This window comes from Bemisia tabaci, chromosome 4 (genome assembly GCF_918797505.1).
Source record: "Bemisia tabaci chromosome 4, PGI_BMITA_v3".
Taxonomy (NCBI): Eukaryota; Metazoa; Arthropoda; class Insecta; order Hemiptera; family Aleyrodidae; genus Bemisia; species Bemisia tabaci.
Window position 1 is genome coordinate 56749602 of NC_092796.1, and position 15654 is coordinate 56765255.

Sequence of the window (15654 nt, forward strand, 5' to 3'; positions counted from 1 at the left end):
GGGAGCGAGCCCGCGCGGACCGATATTATTAGAGAGTATTAATCTGTTATTGCTATGAGTCAGATAAATGGATATGGAAAACTTGTTACAAGGAACTATCACTGCCTCGATGTGGCCTCTTACATTGCCTCATCAGAATATTCTAGGCATGTGAGCGCGCGGGATCGTTAGTAGAGTAATATCGATCGCTTATTTCAGGATTAAACCCGATGAACGTGGCCAAATTGCTGGTAGTTACTATTACTGTATCCAAATGGCTCACGTTGCCTGATCAAACATCAAAAAATGAGCAAAAGTTTCGATTCTCAATTATCATAGTTTTTTTTTAATTATTTATTGAGCACATCTATGTAATACATATTTAGCACTATTTTATTATAGTAATCGCTGAAGTTTCCTCTGGAACAGAACGAATGGAAAATAACAATTGAAATTCTTACCTTGTTCATTCAAGGAAGTTCCGTCTTCAGTCCGAGTTTAGCAGAACCACAAATTCTTTTATCAGGTATTTTGATTTTAATTTCATGTCTTTAGGAAATCTCTATCAGCGACGAGCTTATGTAGTGCGATCCTGTTTTTCGTGAACACAAGAGCGGAGTCACTTTAAATTAGGCAGTTACGCAGTTCTTAACCGTTGAAAAAAGTCCGACATTGAATGGTGTCAACGAGAAATCCTTCGAGACTCAACGCGTTACTTTATGCCTGCTACCACAAATTATGATGTTATAAAATTTTTATAATTTTTGGGCGACTCTAAAAACTCAGAGTCGCAAAATTAATTAGGACAATGATGGGGATGATACTCTAAAAATTTCATGTGTTCTGGAGAACCCATGTTTCATTTCCCACCCCTTTCGTAACATGGATCTTCTGACAAAAATCTAACGATGGGCCTCTTGTGGAGTTGAAGGTCTGGAAGAGTCCTGAATGCAAAAGACAGCCTCAGGGTCTCTCCTCAGAGAGTGTTTGAACTTCGCGAGGGTGTAATTCCCGGTTAATCTTCGCAAAATTCTAGCCCATGAATGCTAATTTTTTTTTAAGGTCAATTTCAAATATGAATATAAAAATATTCTGAAACGCCCCCCTCCTCAACGGTCCTGAAAACTTTGCGGTACCATTTTCTACCCCCTCCCCTTCACCCTCTTTTTGGGTGACCACCCCGCTTGTGCAGTGAGGTGTTAAAGTTCCGCGTGATTTTCAATTCAGTATATACCCCCACGAGACTTCTTGAAAAGAAACGCATCGAAAGCAGTGAGACAGTCCTAAGTTTTAAGCTATATTGTACACAATTGTAGGAAGAGAATAAAAAAAGAGTAATATCTTTATTATGTCTAGTTACCCGGAACATTTACTTTGACGCAATACGCGAGCGACAGGATTCTGAGTTAACGCATTACGTACCTATTTTTTTAATGACCTATTAATGATTTGGATCATCTAGCATATTGACGGTGTAAGTCCGTAACCACCTATCTCGGTTTGCGACGTGGCAGACTTCTTGTCATACCTCATTTTTTTCGAATGGAAAAAGACTACAAAATGGCAATTCCTAAAAACTGCCGTGATTTTTCTTCCTTGCGCGAAGGAAATTCTGCGAAAACTTCAAGGAATGGTGTCGATTCGCCCTCCTTTAAAAAAATAAAATAAGAGCGGAGAGTTTCAAACACCGCAAACGAGATACGAGGTTGCGGGCTCACACCGTCGATATGGACGTATTTATGCTAAAAGGAACTATGTGCAAGTGAGAAGATGGGATGTGCTCGTAGAACACTGGATAGGAAACAATGTAAAAGTGGATATAGTTCCTTTTGAGAAAATGGAAAAGCGGGATTTGACATTAAATCAAAAGGAACTGAGCGCTAACTCATGAGCCATGGACATTGCAAAAGAGCGTTGTCGACGAAGAACGACGATGGAGACGGCTCCGTTGCCGCTGACGTCACTGGCGCTTTAAAATCCCCATTCATTCTTATGGTCCTCGACTAACGAGCACACCCCATCTTTCCACGTGCACATAGTTCCATTTAGTATAAATACGTCCATATAAGATTCTAGAAAAACTGATTCGAACCAAAAATGAGCAAAGTTTGCGTTCTCTACCCTGATCACAGTTATATCGCAATGAGCGAGGAATTTCTCGTTGAGCGGCACTCGTTTCGAATTATTTTGTCTCTCAGTGCGATAACGCGAATTACGAAGAAGAATCGCCGATTGTGGAAAGAAACAATCGCCACGGACCGAGGATCAAGACTGAAGAATTCACTTAAAATCAGTCGGAGGCACAACAGGTTGGTAGATATTCAATTTTACGGGGGAGAACACGCAAAACAAGGGATAGGTAAACATGCCACAAGGATGAGCCCGGGCGTTACAGGTACAGGTGAGTATACTGCGAATCGCTTCCCATGATTGGACTCCATCACGCGAGGGACTCGGGGGGTCTATCGAGGCGGTTTGAAATCCGTTTCCGTGGTGATCCGGCCACGGCCGTCATGTTCTTGGCCTAAATACGAGTCCCGATCCCAATCTCATCGAGACACTTTGTCAGAAATGGAGGAATGGACGCGGATCCGCCGACAAATATACATACCGTCCGTCCGCTGCAGCGCCATTATTTTTGTCCTCATTATAACGCCTCCGAGTGCAATAAGTGCATTTGTTCCTCCGTAGGCAAATCGTGCCTGAAACTTGCGCCCTTTTCTTCATTTCTATAAAAAACCTCAGAACCAAGTAGCCCGAGTTCAATGAATTGCAAAAATTATCGCTCTTGTGTTGGGATGTTGTGCTTGTTGTCTATTCACTAATTGAAGGGGCTTCTCTTGATGAAATTTCTTTTCTTTATTTCCATGGAGAATCCTCAGACTCAAGTAGCCAAAGTTCAATAAATTGCAATTCTAGGGTAAAATTATCGCTCTTGTGTTGGGATGTTGTGCTTGTTTTTTTTGTTTTTTTTTTGTAGTTCTACCGGGAGAAAAAGTGGCGAATCTTCTCGAAGATATGACAATTTAAACATCCTACTTCGCTGGTTGTGTTATACACAGTCAGGGATTTCGACTCTCTTCTGTTTCGCGCTACCACCCCAACATGGGGTGGGTTTCGGCCAGATGATTGTCTGGATGGTTAATGTTGTGCTTGTTGTCTATTCACTAATTGAAGGAGCTCCTCTTGATGAAATTTCTTTTCTTCATTTCCATGAAGAAACCTCAGACCCAAGTAGCCCAAGTTCAATAAATTGCAATTCTAGGGTAAAATTATCGCTCTTGTGTTAGGATGTTGTGCTTGTTGTCTATTCACTGATTGAAGGGGCTCCTCCTGATGAAATTTCTTTTCTTCATTTCCACGAAGAAACCTCAGACCCAAGTAGCCCAAGTTCAATAAATTGCAATTCTAGGGTAAAATTATCGCTCTAGTGTTGGGATGTTGTGCTTGGTGTCTATTCACTAATTGAAGGGGCTCTTCTTGATGAAATAATTGATTGCAATACGCGATTGAAATAAGTTGCATTTGTTCCTCTGTAGGCAAATCGTGCCTGAAACTCACGCCCTTTTCTTCATTTTGCAAAACCTCAGACCCTAGTAGCCCAAGTTCAATATAGTGCAACTAGGGGCCTGAGGCCGCTACGCGGCCGCTAAACACTGGAAGGGAACTGCTCGTAAGAAATCAGAACAACCACGTTCAAGTTATTTATTATAATGGACCACTAGACAAGGTACGAATTTAAGCATTCTGATAAATATTTCTTAACCAGAATTTCACGTAGAGCACGATTCGCGCAACGAAATCTAATGAAACAAACTTCAAACGAAGATATTAACGTTTTTATTTCACACTGGTTATGAGAAATTTGAACTGCCCGCTGACAAGAAACTCAAAGCTCTACGCGAGTCAAATCGCGCACTACAACGGTTTCAACAAGCTTCTCAATCGAGTAATGGTCATTTCCCACCATGTGTTGTTCAAACTATAAACAATTTGCTACAACTGAGCCAAAGCGTCAAGATTGAGGTTGCCAGATTTTCATATCGCAGAGACTGTCATGATAACGTTTAGCGCACGATGTGAATCAAGCAGAGCATTGAGTTTTCATGAGCGGGTGGTTTGAATTCACGCTCCAAGAATCATTAAATATCTTTGGAAGGAATTGATTTCGGTAATTTTCGTTGAGCGCATCGTATTCTAAGTGAAATTTTAGTTAAGAAACATGTATCAGAATGCTGGAATTCGTACCTTGTCTACTGGTCCATTGAATAGCAACTTGAATTGACAATATATTTTGAAAGAAGATATAACATGCTCTGAAATTTTGGAAATTGAAATTGGAATTTTGAATTTATCATCATTTATTAACAATTTAAATTTATAATCTGGAAAAATTAAATTATTCCGGAAAATAATTTCAAAATTTTAAATGTGAAGTGCCAGTATTGTGATGCCTTGCATTTCAAAAAAGAGGAGGTGAACGGCCATTTTAACAGATCTTGTCATTATGGTCTTCTCAGACTTGCCGAGCCTGGAATCAATGACCAACTTCGCGACCTCTTCTCCAAACCCATTTTCATGAGCAACATTTTGAGGTACAACAGTTGTATGGCTTTTGCATTTCTGTCTGCTTCCAAAGCTCATATAGTTTTGAACCAAATCTTCTGCTATCGAATACGAAAAATCATGGAGAATTTAAGTTTTATGTTGACCAGTTTCTCGAAAGAAAAATACAATTTCTAAGGAAGTCTACAACCTCGCAAAAGGAGAAACCATCGTCTCTCATTTTGCCAAAAATATGTATGTATAAAATTGAAGGCATTATGACTGGCCTCTCTCAACTTTTATTCGTATGTAACGATAAACAATGGGACGCGTTTGCTACGGCGCCTTGATACAACTATACAACCTCGACGAATGTCCGTATTGCGTTCAAAAAATTGAAGGCGTTTTGACCTCCTACGCATAATACCTGTAGTTGATTCGATCAACAAACGCGTTGGTCGGCGGTGACGGGGACTTGATGCATTTCTTTAAACTTGATGGATGTCCGTATCGCACCGCCCGAGGTGCGAAACCACGTATCTCCATTGCGGTGTTTCAACATTTCCGTCCTTAATTCATCTCTTCCATGAGAAACAATCCAAATTTACGACTTTAAATTTTGAACCAAATCTTCTGCTATCGAATACGAAAGATCATGGAGACTTTAAGTTTTATGTTGACCAGCTTCTCGAAAGAAAAATACAATTTCTAAGGAAGTCTGCAACCTCGCAAAAGGAGAAACCCTCGTCACATTTACATTCGTATCCAAAATTTTTCGGCTGGATTCGGTTTTTTTTTTATTATTATTATCCCAGAATTGAGAACTTTTTAAGATCTTTTATGCTATGGCATTCAGTGAATCAGCATATAATATGTAATTTTAAATCAGAAAATGCACTAAAACTGACCCAAGCATTTATGTACCCGAAAACCTAGAGTAGATTCAGTACCTGACCTATACAAAATTTCATGAAGGAGGAGGAGGAGGAGGGGGGGGGGGGGCTACGCGGCGCGGCGGACCTACGATTTGTAATTAATTTTGAACCCTTTAATTATGGGGCAAAAAACTCTGTTTTGACTCCTCATCCCTGTACAAGGTGGTCGAAGTAGGTCTACTCTACATTGCAATTTTTGAAAATACCTTGGAGCCTCTCAGTAACAGAGTGAATTTCTCGCTTATAATACAATGTTGCCTTCCAGCAAAGGATACATAGGACCCTCATTGTGCAATTAGTTCTCAAAATATCAGGAAAAATTGATAACTGATTGTGAGTTAAATGTTGTGACCAAAGCACTATAGAGCTATACGTATACACTATAGCATCGCCGCCGCCGTGCCGCCGCTGCCCCTCCCCCCCCCTTCTTTCAGGCCAACGCTCACGTCCACATCGGAGGGGGAAGGGGGGAAGGAGCGAAGGACTTACGGGACTGATGATGATAATGCTCCCCTCATTTCGTACTGTATTACATCCTCATTCTCTTTCTGAGAACGGCTTCCTCGTCATTTATTGTTGACGTTTTCTTCTTGATCTTAATAATACAACGTATAATGTACAAAATACAAGAAACAATTTATAATTAGCGGCAGGCGGGAGGGGGTGGGCGGGCTCAACGAATGGCGGTATTTTTGTTCCACTGTTCCCGCTCAAAAACAGCTGACGATTCGCAGCAATCAGCTGACGACCTCGAAGCGCGCGCAACTGAATGGAAAACGAGAGCCAATCATGGGTGTTTATTGCGATTCAGTAATACCGATCTATCGAAATGAACTGTGCCCATTGGCTCTCGCCCCCACTTCGTGCACGGATTTAAGTGCAGGTGTTTTTTTTTTGCTCATCCGGCGTGTCAACTGTCAATTTAGCATAACCGAAACGACTTTCCCGCGTTATTTCGGCCGTCCATTGTAGTTTGTCAGCATCTTTTCTTCTTTTCGCCATTTCGTCCGCCTCCTAGGAACTAAGGCCACCTTCCGTTAGTTAATATCTCATATCATATTCTTCAGTGGTTTTTTAAGTTTTTTTCATCATGGCCACCCTTATCAGCAACAAAGAAAACATCCATGGATTAACGAAACTGTCTTTGAAAGATGTAAGTTCGCCTTCCTATTCTTGCTCATCAACTTGCTCAATATTCCAGCTCCCATCTCTTTCTCACCTTTCGAGCTCATTATACTTGTCAAGCATTTATTCAAAGCACTCATACCATGTGTGCGCCTTTTAGATTCCACTGGGATTAGAAGCGCCAGGACTTGCTTCGAGTAGTTATGCAACTAGGTGTCATGGTGGTTCTAAAGGAGCACCATTTCCTAGTATTTGTAGTCCCCGAGAGTTCCTTGTCAGAATTCTAGTTACTGAGATTAGTATACTGCTCTATACAATAATCTTGCCTAGTTTCACCAAGGGTATGGCCCTCTCGATCAGGGCACCGCGCAGTCCATGGAAGTTCCAAATCATCACAGGCCCCAATGAAGCTAAATTAATGACACGCTCTATCTAACAGTCCCAAACGAAACCCAACTGGAGGGAAAAGGTGTTAACTCGCAACTGCTTGAATAGTTGAGAAGGCGACCTGTGATGGAACAGGTCATGTTCTAACAAAGAGCCTCGCCAAAATCATTGGTTATCATGGATTTTTGTGACCAACTGGGAAGTTCCAACTTGTCGGTGTGGGTTTCAACCATTGCTGCGAGTAATACAAATGTACCCGCAATATTCCTGATGAGCTGCCAAGAATTCCTGTCAGTTTTGCTTAATCTAACATCACTTGTTTTAAATGTGGCTAACAACCACATTTAAGTACACATTGGCTCATTTAGAACCAACAGAAATTATTTAATCTTCAAACCAACTTAAGTTAAGCTGAATTTGTGAAACTAGTCATCATTAGCAAAATCTATTCATTAAGGTGATTCAATAGACGCCATATTGTGTGTCAGAACGGCATGCGCTATATCGCATCCATTGGTTCCATTTTTTCAGCTACTTGTCATTTTTCTCCAATTTTGAGATTGCAATTCTGTTGTCTGGAGACTAAAGCACTCACTTACCAATTTTTACGAAGAAATTCAACGCAATAATGGCGTCGTTTTTTTAGAGAGAAAACATCGCATTAGATACGGATATCGAAACTGCACTCGAATGCGATATTTTCTCTCTAAAAAAACCACGCCTTTATTACGTTGAATTTCTTTGTTAAAATTGGTAAGTGAGTGCTTTAGTCTCCTGACAACAGAATTGCGATCTCAAAATTGGAGAGAAATGACGAGTACCTGAAAAAATGGAACCAATTGATGCGATATATCGCATGCCGTTCTGACACAAAATGTGGCATCCATCGAATCACCTTAATCCTTCGAGGAAAGTCATCGGTCAAGAACAAGAAGTTCCATGTTGGTTTTAGGTTACGCAACGTTGTGCCTGTAACAGCTCAACATGTCATTATTGGCCAGCACTAAAAGTTCCAATTTTGTAAGTAGAGGTTAGTGTTATCAGTGATTTCAAAGTCACGTAATTCTCATCCTTCCCTATTTTCAATTTTCAGGATTTGTCGCAAGAAAAGCATCAACCATTCTCAGAGCATAACAAGAATATCACCAACACGAACCTAAAATCTCAAAATGTAAGTTCTCTCTGTGTATATTTACTTTTAGGACACTCCAGTATTTTTCATCTCTCCCAAATATGTGTTATCTTGTTGATGTCTTGTTTGATAAAAAGCCAAAGCCGTCAGTGATTTGTCAAAATGAGCAACGATCTGATATGACCCATTTGCCTACAACTGTTAGTTACCAAGTTTGGAACCTCTCTATAGACATTGTTCAATTCCTGTTAGGTACTAAGTAAGTTCCTCTTCTTACACATTTTCTAGCCCATAGATTTATCGTCACGTCCTTAAAATACCATTAAGAACCCAAGCATCACCTGACAAGTATCTCTCATGCTCCAGGGTTTGTGATTCTTTAAAAAGGTCTTAAACACACTTGGATTTTTCTAGAATTTGAAGCCCCTGGGTACCTTAGAATTTTGAAAATTTGCTCTTATTTTTCAAACAGATCTTAAATGTTTCATCTGCGGGTTATTTTATTTTTGTTTATTTGAACAAGATCTTTTCTCCCTGTAAATTAAAATCTTCTCAATCATCAAATAGTGTTGTCTGTACATCATATATTTGCTTCCTCATGTACAGGAAGGAAAAAACGAAGGCACAGAAAGAGAATAGTGCCACTTTCAAGGCATGCTTTAATGTCTTTAAAATGGTTTTGCACATCCATGAAAGCATTTGAAAAATGCAGAAGCGTTTATAAGATCCTTGACACACCTTGAAAAGTCCTCTATATCCTAGTTTGGATTCTGGCTTCAAAAATTTATCTTACATTCCATGTCTTTGTTCGCGCAATTATGTTAATCTTGGTGCAATTCAAGATAATTATACTGATCTCATTTTTCTCTCTGACTTTTTAACAAATTTCAGGGCCATATCAAAGAAGATAAATCCAGGAGCAACATGTTTGACCCATCCATAGAACCTCTGCTCAAAGACAACCCCAGAAGATTCGTCATTTTCCCAATTGAGTTTCATGACATCTGGCAAATGTACAAGAAAGCTGAAGCCTCGTTCTGGACTGCTGAAGAAGTAGACCTATCCAAGGTAACAAACATTTTATTTTATCATCTCGCTTCATGAAGAATTAAAAACCTGTGGTATCACACCCCTCTATAGGTTCCTTAAATCTAATTTCCCTCTAATGCTGAAGCAAATTGGTAATACTTACATAACCAATATTGGCGAAAGTTCCCATCTAGTAGGAGGCAAAGTATCAGTAGTGAAAGTCAGCCCAGCAGAGCAATTATGCTTGTTGGAAGATTTGGTTAGAATGATATTATGTAACTTCATAACGAGTTTAACCTAGCCAACATCATCAAATTCTTGCTCTCCTTTAATCAAACCATCATATATTTGATTTCTTAAATATTTTATAAATTATGTATGTATTATGAAGTAAACTAGTGCTTTTTCAAAGTTAAATCAACAGCCATCAAGGTGTAAAAATTCTACCTCCTCTTTAAAAACCCGAAGAGGACAGCAAATAATGGTTGAGAAAGTTTGAAACTACCCAAGTTGACAGTAATAATCTGAAGAACTAATTCTTAGTTTGTTAAAATTATTAGAGTAAGAACATGAAGTAGTCATCATCTAGTTTCTTCCATCTTTTTTATCTGATGTTTTTATTGTCCTATTTCCCCTTGGAATTTTCAATTGCTAATGTTTTTTTGCAGGATCTTGCAGATTGGGAAAAATTAAAACCGGACGAGAAACATTTTATTTCGCATGTACTTGCATTTTTTGCTGCCTCGGATGGTATTGTGAATGAAAACCTGGTAGAAAGATTCAGTCAAGAGGTTCAAGTAACGGAAGCACGTTGTTTCTATGGCTTCCAAATAGCAATGGAGAATGTCCACTCTGAAATGTATAGTTTACTCATCGACACTTACATTAGAGATCCCAAAGAACGGTAACTGCTTTATCCTTCATTCAATGATGTTTTTAATTTCTCTATAGGTTAAACTGATGCATCTCAAAGCTATTGATTAATTAAATTATTTTCCAATGGGACGCATCCTTCTTGCACAAACTGGAGATCATAAGTTGGCTCATCGGTTACTCTTACAAGTAATTGGCCTGGTAACTTTCGTAAGGGAACAGTCAATGACTGCACCAAATGAGCCTATTTGTGAGCTCTAGTTTGTGCATGGACAAATAACCTGTCAGACATTATTCTATTTTGTTCCTCAATCCAGCTAAATTTTACTAGGAGTTCATTGTAACAAGAGATGGCTGACTTGAGCCCTTAACAAGGCCTTGTGTTTTTTTCAATGAAGTGAGGAGTGGCTTTTTGTGCCCAAGAAGTCTTATGTAACAATTGCCCGCATATCTCGTGCAAAGTTGATCTTGGACAATTTATCTGTTTTAGTAATTGAGACTGTCAAAACCTTCGGAGACCTATTCCAAAAATTGTGATGTTTCCGAACTTCAGGTGTTTCCATTTTGTCCAAGATGTCTCTCAAATCAAAGTAATCTTAGTCCCTCAGGATTCAAATTTTTGCGATTAGTCGAAATTTTTGCTGTTGTATTCCTTATTCCATTGTGATACTCAAGATTCCATCCATGTGTGAACGAATTTTTCAGCGAGTACTTGTTCAATGCCATTGAAACAATGCCTTGTGTAAAGAGGAAAGCAGACTGGGCCATGAAATGGATCGCTGATGATGCATCAAGCTTCGCCGAACGAGTGATTGCATTTGCTGCTGTGGAAGGAATCTTCTTCTCTGGCAGTTTTGCCTCCATTTTCTGGCTGAAGAAAAGGGGTTTGATGCCTGGCCTCACTTTCAGCAATGAACTAATTTCTCGAGATGAAGTGAGCGTCTTTTTTTTCTCATAACCTCTCTTCTTAGATTTTACATAATTATCTCAATCGCGCAGCTTACTATTATATGCTTTTGTTTCTATCGTTTGAACTTAATGAAATTGAATTTCAACTCCAATTTTTTTCCCTTTTCTCCAATTATTTTTCTATTGCTGCAACGTCATATAGTTTACAATCATCCTTCTTGTCATAATTTTTTCTCTTATTCTACTCTCTGTGCATTTTTTCTCATGAACTGCGGGCCTCCACTACAAAGTAGCTGCTCGGTGCGGGTTTTTGAAAATTTTGTCTACTATTGTGAAATTTTAGTGTAATACAATTTATGGGTAGCTCCATCATAGTCACTGCTCCAATGGAAGCTACGAAAGGTCTCTGTGAGATTTCCACAATAAATCATAAAAACTCTGAAAGGAGAGACTCCCCCCCCCCCCCCCCCCGAAATTTCAAGTATAATATTTACACTCCATACTGATTTGTTGGCTCAATAAGGCATGAAATTTTCAATAGCAGTTAACAGAATTACTGATGAGAGGTTTGTCTAAAAAAAAAAATAAATGCCCTCCCTCTCTCCTTCGATATCCACCATAGTTCACCATAGTGGGCGCATGAAATTTAAAAATTCTCAAATTATTACCATGCCACTGCCATTTGCCAGTCCTGCATTTGTTTTATTTTGTGCTGACACGCTCCATTCATTATTTTTGTTCAGGGTCTCCACTGTGATTTCGCGTGCCTGATGTTCAAACACATCATTCAAAAACCCAGTGAAGATAGAGTTAAGGAAATCATAATGGACGCAGTGAAGATTGAACAAGAGTTTCTTACCGAGGCTTTGCCAGTTGCCATGATTGGAATGAATGGGACTCTGATGAAGCAGTATATTGAATTCGTGGCTGACCGGCTTCTTGTCGAATTGGGTTGTATGAAGGTAAGCTCCGAAAAAAATTTAGACCGAATGAATTAAGATTTAAACATTCCCCCGATAGAACTGTGTCATTCAAAAACTTGCCTGCTCATTGTTTCTAAGAATTGCCTTGTAGACAAATATTGTTCATCGCCTATTGTTGATAGTCTCTCTCTTACTGAAAAGACATGTTTTTAGCCAAGGATCTTCTTTACATTGGAGGATGGTGACGAAATTTTATGTTTTTGTAGAAAGAAGATTAAGAGTGAAGTTTTCAAGAAAAGAGGAGACTGCATTTTTCCAAAATCCATGAGTCAATTATCAGTTCAAATTGTGGGACTGATCATGAAAGGTAGCCAAAAACTAGGAATCGTATGGTGAAACGACTAAGAACAATGTAGGAATTGCAGAAAAATTAGCAAGAAGTCAGTAAATCCATTTCCAGAAACTAATGAGATCAGCCTCAAATGTGTGGAGAGCTAATGCACCTACCCAAGGAAACTCACTGTATCGTTTTTAATCCATAGCGTACATAGAGTCGTAATGTAAATGGGAGAGCTGATGCCATGTTCTCCTTGACGAGTTCCAAGCCCGGTGTGCGGGTCACTTTTTCGATACATATTCGATCCTAAATGGCAGTGTGGAATACTGAGTAATTCCATGGCTGGGTCCCCGTGTATCCCAAAGAATCGATTATGTATTGAAAAAGTGACCTGGCACTGCACAGGAGTCTCGAAATTCAGGACCTGGGAATGGAGATGTTGCATGCGAGGAATTTGCAATTTGACTGTTGATTCTAACGTGAAAGTTCGCGAGAAACACAATGGTGCCACTGGTTTTCTCTGAAATCACCTCCCAAGCTCAAAAAAAGCTCTCAAGTTGAGGCCAAAATGGAGGGGATATCCCACCCTACCTTGAGAGTCCACCTCTACATCAAGACTAACTCTCCATGCAAAGATAGGGAGCAAATACATAGACAGGGCTGCCACTTCATTTGGGGACTCTAAAACTGAAAACACAGCATCACTGCTAATGTATTTGCTCCCTATCTTTGCAAGGAGAGTTTGTCTTGATGTAGAGGTGGACTCTCCGGGTAGAATGGGATATCCCCTCCATTTTGGCCTCAACTTGAAAGCTTATTTTGGGCTTGGGAGTTGATTTCAGAGAAAACCAGTGAGACCATCGTGTTCCTCACGAACTTTTACATATGAATCAACAGTCAAATCGCAAATTCCTGACACACGCAACATCTCCATTGCTTGAAAGTGGCGCCAGCCCTCCCACTTACATTACGACTCTATGTTTTAATCACACCATCAGTAAAATAAATTTTTATTAGCCATTATGCCGAAAATGAAAGTGATAGGTAGTTACTGTTGGCCACACTCTCAATTGCTTTTACCAAGACTGGTTCATCAGCACATGTCATTTTTATCACTATCAGCCGACAGTGCGCAACGCTGATTGATTGTTATAGCTCTTGGAAGACCCTTGAAGAAAAGCAAGGACAATCATTGATGACATAATTGAATTGGACAACCGTCTTCCATTCATTATCCTAAATTGATATGTATTGAAAAACAGCAGTTTTCTTAAACTTCTCCACTGAGCCTAAGACATCACTCAGTATCAGTCAGTGATAAAATCGTGGAATAGAAACTATTACTTTGGCTAGCAACCCTAAAATTGTTTTTGGTGAAAAAATTGATTTTTCAAAAAATTGGTTCTTCATAATGCAGGTCAATACTTGAGATTGAGTGATCATGAAATTTTCCAAAACTTTTTGAAATAATCAAGGGGCCATGAACCGTCTAGACATAATGAGAACTCTGCTAAGTTTGAACTTCAGGAAACGAATTCTTGTGATTCAAATTTGACAGTTCCTTATTGAATTTTGGGCTGGCTAAATTGCGCTAATTTTTTCCTCTCTTAATCTTCCTTTCTAGGTGTATTTCAAAGAGAATCCTTTTGACTTCATGGAACAGATCTCTCTGGAAGGCAAAACAAACTTCTTCGAGAAAAAAGTTGGAGAATATCAGAAAAGTGGTGTCATGTCAAACAAAGATGCGCATGTCTTCTCTTTGGATGCTGATTTTTAATCTATTAATAACTCTCACTGATGGTCGATTTTCAACGATGACTCAAGAACTGTACATTAGAATCCATTATCTTTAGAATACACCAATTATTTAAACAGTGCTTTGGAGAAAAAACTTTTCAGTATTCAAAAGTAAGTTAACATGCTTTGTTCTGAGTCTTACTTTCACTGATCCATGTTCGTACAGTGTACCTCAATCATAGTCCTGTTCAAATTTTTTTGGTCAAGTTTTACTATAGTAATTAATAATTTTAGTCCTGTTAAAAGACAAACAAGTAAAACCCTCACTTCAAAAATAGTTATTCTTTACTTTCAGACCTTAATTGACTTTCTATGAGTGTTAATATACTCCATATGGGAGCAGGTCCTCTGTGTGAAGCTTACTCGCCTATTTTAAGTACTTAACTTTTAAATTCTGCCCAAACGATGGTTTAAAAAATTACTTATTAAAATAGTGAATGTGAATGAGGGAGGGGTAGAGGGTTGCCACAGGTAAGGAATACCTGGAATGGTCAAAGAATTTTTAAAAGGCTGGGAAAACCGGGAAATGTCAAGGGAAAATTGTCAGGTCATCTTTACGTGCTTCCTAGAATAGGTCTGACGTTTTGAGCAACAAATTTTGCCTGAAAAACTGTTTCAGAGTATGTCTTTTCAACCATTGGGCATAACTTACGGTGTCAGGGATATTCATTTTTTAAATTTTGTGGCAACCTCAACTTGTGAGAAATTAATAGTCACCCTTTTTAACCTTTTCCCTGTAGTGTAAATCTGAAATATTTTATCACATTGACCCTTTCAACGGCCTGCAAGCCTTAAAAGGTAAAAAAGAGTAAATTCAATTAATATAGTTAACACAGGGATTCCTCAGATCATCTGGAATTTTTGCATGTGTGAAGGTGTATCTGTATGCATGTTAACTTACAACTACACATATTTTTATCATCTTGAGTTTTCCTTTTTGTAAAGTGTGTTTTTTTCATCTTGTATGCAGTCATCTGATATGTAGTGTGCGTTTTTAAAATTTGCTTCTTTTTATAATTTTATGTAAATTAATCGACCGGACTCGCCCGTTTCAATCTATTCTTGGTTGATCAGTGAAACAGCTGTATCAACTTGATCTCAACTAGTACATCAATCAATATCTGCAAAATTTTTGACGAACTCTATAGTCTGTATAATAGAAAAATTCCATTGTTTCATTCATGTAAATTTAAATTATTTTTGTATAAATGCCAAGTTATTTGGATAAAATTAATGTTGTAAATCCATAATCTATTTGATTAATTATTTTATAACATTTTACTTCGAATTTTGAAACGAATGGTACTAGCAAATTTTGAATATAAACTTTTATTGTCTTTCACTATGCTTTTGATTAATTTATTTTTCCAATCGGATATTTCTTATGTTATTCATCGGGTGCAATTACAACTATTGCAATTGCACCATTATTTAAAACAGCAGTGATGAGTAAAACAAGTGGTCATTCCCGATCTACTTTTGAAAAGAAGTTCTTCTAGAAGCTACCATTTCCAGAACTGACAATTTGATGCCCATTATTGTTGCTTGTATTAAAAGGACATAATGCTGAATTACCAATTTTGATCAAGGCAAGGGATCAAGCAATTAAGTTTATTCTTTTGAAGGAGTATCTCAGGGGCTTAAAAAATTGTCTGGCATTTGTTCTGAACACAAGAGAATTTA

At 38.6% G+C, this 15654-nt stretch overlaps 2 protein-coding genes across 3 annotated transcripts in view; one reads left to right on the plus strand and one right to left on the minus strand.

Annotated features, from left to right (window-relative positions):
* The window catches only part of synr (BH3-only protein sayonara), a 28211-nt gene extending 25830 nt beyond the window's left edge, over positions 1–2381 (minus strand). The window contains exons 1-2 of one of the 2 annotated variants that reach the window (XM_072300124.1): positions 2101–2381; positions 441–571 (exon numbers count right to left, since the gene is read on the minus strand). The gene's annotated coding sequence lies outside the window, so the exon portion shown is untranslated. Of the gene's footprint in view, positions 1–440; positions 659–2100 lie in introns of those variants that run through there. The other variant, XM_019057105.2, reaches the window with a different exon arrangement.
* Positions 2382–6407: 4026 nt separating this feature from the next.
* Positions 6408–15313, plus strand: RnrS (ribonucleoside-diphosphate reductase subunit M2). The gene is made up of 7 exons (XM_072300127.1): positions 6408–6612; positions 8065–8142; positions 8995–9171; positions 9801–10036; positions 10711–10939; positions 11658–11876; positions 13799–15313. Exons 1-7 carry the CDS (start codon positions 6550–6552, stop codon positions 13949–13951), a joined length of 1155 nt encoding a protein of 384 aa, XP_072156228.1. The 5' UTR covers positions 6408–6549; the 3' UTR covers positions 13952–15313.
* Positions 15314–15654: the final 341 nt, after the last annotated feature.